The sequence below is a fragment of the Miscanthus floridulus genome, chromosome 13 (genome assembly GCF_019320115.1).
Source record: "Miscanthus floridulus cultivar M001 chromosome 13, ASM1932011v1, whole genome shotgun sequence".
NCBI lineage: Eukaryota > Viridiplantae > Streptophyta > Magnoliopsida > Poales > Poaceae > Miscanthus > Miscanthus floridulus.
The window spans coordinates 75,217,687-75,220,778 of NC_089592.1; the positions used below are offsets into that span (position 1 = coordinate 75,217,687).

The 3,092-nt window shown below is 49.7% G+C and overlaps 1 protein-coding gene across 1 annotated transcript; it reads right to left on the reverse strand.

The window, feature by feature from the left end:
- Nucleotides 1-773: 773 nt before the first annotated feature.
- Nucleotides 774-2,801, reverse strand: LOC136501022 (proteasome subunit alpha type-7-A-like). The gene is made up of 3 exons (XM_066496512.1): nt 2,491-2,801; nt 1,979-2,393; nt 774-1,057 (listed from the first exon to the last, which is right to left on the reverse strand). The coding sequence occupies exons 1-3, from the start codon at nt 2,661-2,663 to the stop codon at nt 896-898; spliced, it is 750 nt and encodes a 249-aa protein (XP_066352609.1). The 5' UTR covers nt 2,664-2,801; the 3' UTR covers nt 774-895.
- Nucleotides 2,802-3,092: the final 291 nt, after the last annotated feature.

A 3,092-nucleotide genomic window follows, 5' to 3' on the forward strand; every position in this document is an offset into this window, starting at 1 on the left:
GCCATTTCTATTTTCATTTCTTATTACTAATCAATCTTTCCCATTGCTCCCGTTTTTCTATATCGGCCTCGCTTTCAGGATTATACTCATCGGTCATTGCTTGGTGAGTGGCCTGGGTGGCAACAACACCGGCCAGGTTGTTGTAAAAAAAAACACCGGCCAGGCTAGACTGACGTGGCGGCATGGCGGGGTCCAAGTTATCCGCTAGACCATGCTTTCTGTTTTTTTTTCGAAAAAGGAAAAAAAAAGCGGCTTCCCGGGCTAATCCCTTAATACTAATACGATGTGCCGGCCCGCTCCAAACCTCAATGGGCCAATCGTAAACTCCGGGCGCCAGGTGGCCAGGCCCGAGCACCGCACGCGCATTTCTCTCTCATGGAATCGTGATGCCGCTACGGCCGGGCTGCGCACTGCACGCGATCGATGGGGCGGTTGGATTGGGCCCCCCAATTTCCATGGCCCAGTTTCAGGAAAGACGAGGACTACTCGATTGCAAATCTACCAACAATACTACACAACAAGGAGCCTCTTAACTGACTACCATTGTCAGGTTTCACGCTTGAGCTTATTCAGTATTACTTTTCAGCTATAGAAAAATACTTTCCTCTCACAGCATTTCAACATAAACATCAGCATAAACCAAATTTCAGCATAAGCGATCAAGGGCTGACAGACCAACAGACCACTGCGACAACAGTCACACAAGCCACAAACGCACCACCATGGTAGATGCACTGCTATGCATCACGTAGCATGAATTTCATCCAAGCGGCTTCGTCTGAAATCTGAAACTTTATAAATATCCCTGGTATCCAAACAGCCGAGCATCCGTCTAAAAGAAGTGAATCATAAGACATGCTGTGGAACAAGAGGCACGATCTAAACTTGTGCTGAATCAGTTCTCCTTTGGCGCACCCTTCTTTGCAGCCTCGGCAACGGCCTTCTCTGCTTCAATCTCTGCAACATACTCATCGATCTCAGCCTCTTCGAGTTCGCGAAGGCCATCCTTGTGTGTCATCACTGCAATCTCTATGTTCTTGCCGCCACTCTCAACAACCTAGAGATTATGGATGGTCAATCGGTGCCACCAAATACAGTTGAAGGTTTAATCTAAACAATTGAGCAAAAAATAGGAGAACAACTAGAGGGGCAAATTCTTCATGACCCAAAGGCGAAAGCTTTGGGTCAATTGAACAATTTCCAATATAGAAAGCAGAAACCAAGAACAAAAATTAGCTTACATAAAAATTCCTTTAACGACTTTCTTATGAATTATAAGGTGGGTGAAAACCATATTAAATGCGACGAGTCCGTCAGAGGTGTATAACAAATACAATATGCCAAAGCTATGAGCATGTATTCTGCAGTCTTCAGTACAATATAAGTAAATAAGTAAGGGGATGTTTGGGTAAGGGTATATCATTGAAAATTTAGTAATTAGTTCAGATTAACTAGATCTGAAACTTCTTAGTGAAATAACTCCAATCCAGACAGGTCCTATGGTGAAGCAAGTTCAGTAAAACTAATTTTATCCAACTTTATTTAGTTTCACCTATGCTGTTATAACCCACCTGATTATAAAGATCCCATGGAACTTGATCCAACTGTCGGTTAAACTGGGATCTATAGTTGATCATACCACTATTCATAAACAATCAACCATGACACATGAAACACTTGGCTGGCAGAGACTTGGCTGGCAGAGCGCACACAAAGTCTGGATTTGAACACTCCACTGGTACATTGGGTTGGCAATATAAGCTTAGTTCCAGAACCGGCACATCATTTGGTTCAGTTAAGTGACAGCTGACAAATTATTGCTTTTATAAGTAGTTGATCTTTCTCATCCTATGCTAATTACTCTCAATTGACACTCTTCAAGTACTATGTTTCTCTGAATAATGAATAATCACTCTTGTAGGATATATATGAGGGCCTGTTTGGATCCACCAGTGCTAATTAAGGGCTGAGCATATACCTCGAGGAGTGCTCTGATGGCGAGCTTGATGGTCTCCTTGCCGGACGTCTCCTTGTAATTTTTCTCGAGAAACTCGCGCATGGAGTTGGAGTTGCGGCCGGTGGCGTTGGCCTTCCAAGCGGAGAAGGTCCCCGAGGGATCAGTCTGGTACAGCGCGGGCTTCTGGGTGTAGGGGTCGAAGCCGACGATGAGCGTGGAGAGGCCGAAGGGGCGCACCCCTCCGCTCTGCGTGTACTTCTGCTGCAGGCCGGCGATGTAGCGCGTGATGTACTCGACGGTGACGGGGTCCTCGACGGTGAGGCGGTGGCTCTGGCACTCGATGCGGGCGCGGTTGATGAGCACGCGCGCGTCGGCCTTGAGCCCCGCGCACGCCAGCGCGATGTGGGTGTCCAGGCTCGCGATCTTGCGCACGGACCTGCGGAGATTTGGGGGGAAGGGGGGTTTTGGGTGAGGCGGCGGCGGGGATCAAGAGATCTGGGAGGGAGGGAGGGAGTTAGGGGGGAGGTCCCGACCTGGAGTCCTGGAGCTTGGGGGTGGATTTCTTCTCGACGCCGAGGACGACGGTGTCGACGCCGCGGACGCCGACGGCGGCGTTGCCCTTGCGGACGGCCTCGAGTGCGTACTCCACCTGGAAAAGGTGGCCGTCGGGGGAGAACACGGTGATCGCGCGGTCGTAGCGGGCCATCCTGGCCTCCTGATTTAGTCGCCGCCGGCGAGAGCGAGGGGCTTGCTTCTGTCTGTGCTGGGAGTCAAATTGGATGCGTCTGTGACTTATGAAGTCAGTTCAGGGAGGCTTTGGGTTGCCTTTGTTGCCGACGGCGGCGCGTTCCTTCGATTTTCTTGGGGGAGACGATGAAGGACGGATGGCAACGGGCACATAACATTACCCGCGGGTAGTGGGTTTACAAACCCGCACCCGCGAAGCAAATCCTGTGTCCCCAACTGCGCCCGCGATCCGTCACGGGTATGAAATTGAACCTACACCCGTTACCCACGAGCACAGTGTACCCGCGGGCACACCCGTGCCCGCCAACCAGATCACAAATTCACAGTTCACAATCACAAACCTGTACACATCACATATCCAATGCACAATAGCACTAGTTCACAAATA

Bases quoted from the DNA above. Each gene is read 5' to 3' on its own strand.
- LOC136501022 (XM_066496512.1), bottom strand. From the start codon at position 2,663: ATGGCCCGCTACGACCGCGCGATCACCGTGTTCTCCCCCGACGGCCAC. The intron at 2,394-2,490 runs GTCGGGACCTCC...AAATCTCCGCAG, and splicing joins CCCAAGCTCCAGGACTCCAG to GTCCGTGCGCAAGATCGCGA. The intron at 1,058-1,978 runs GTATATGCTCAG...CATAATCTCTAG, and splicing joins CCATCAGAGCACTCCTCGAG to GTTGTTGAGAGTGGCGGCAA.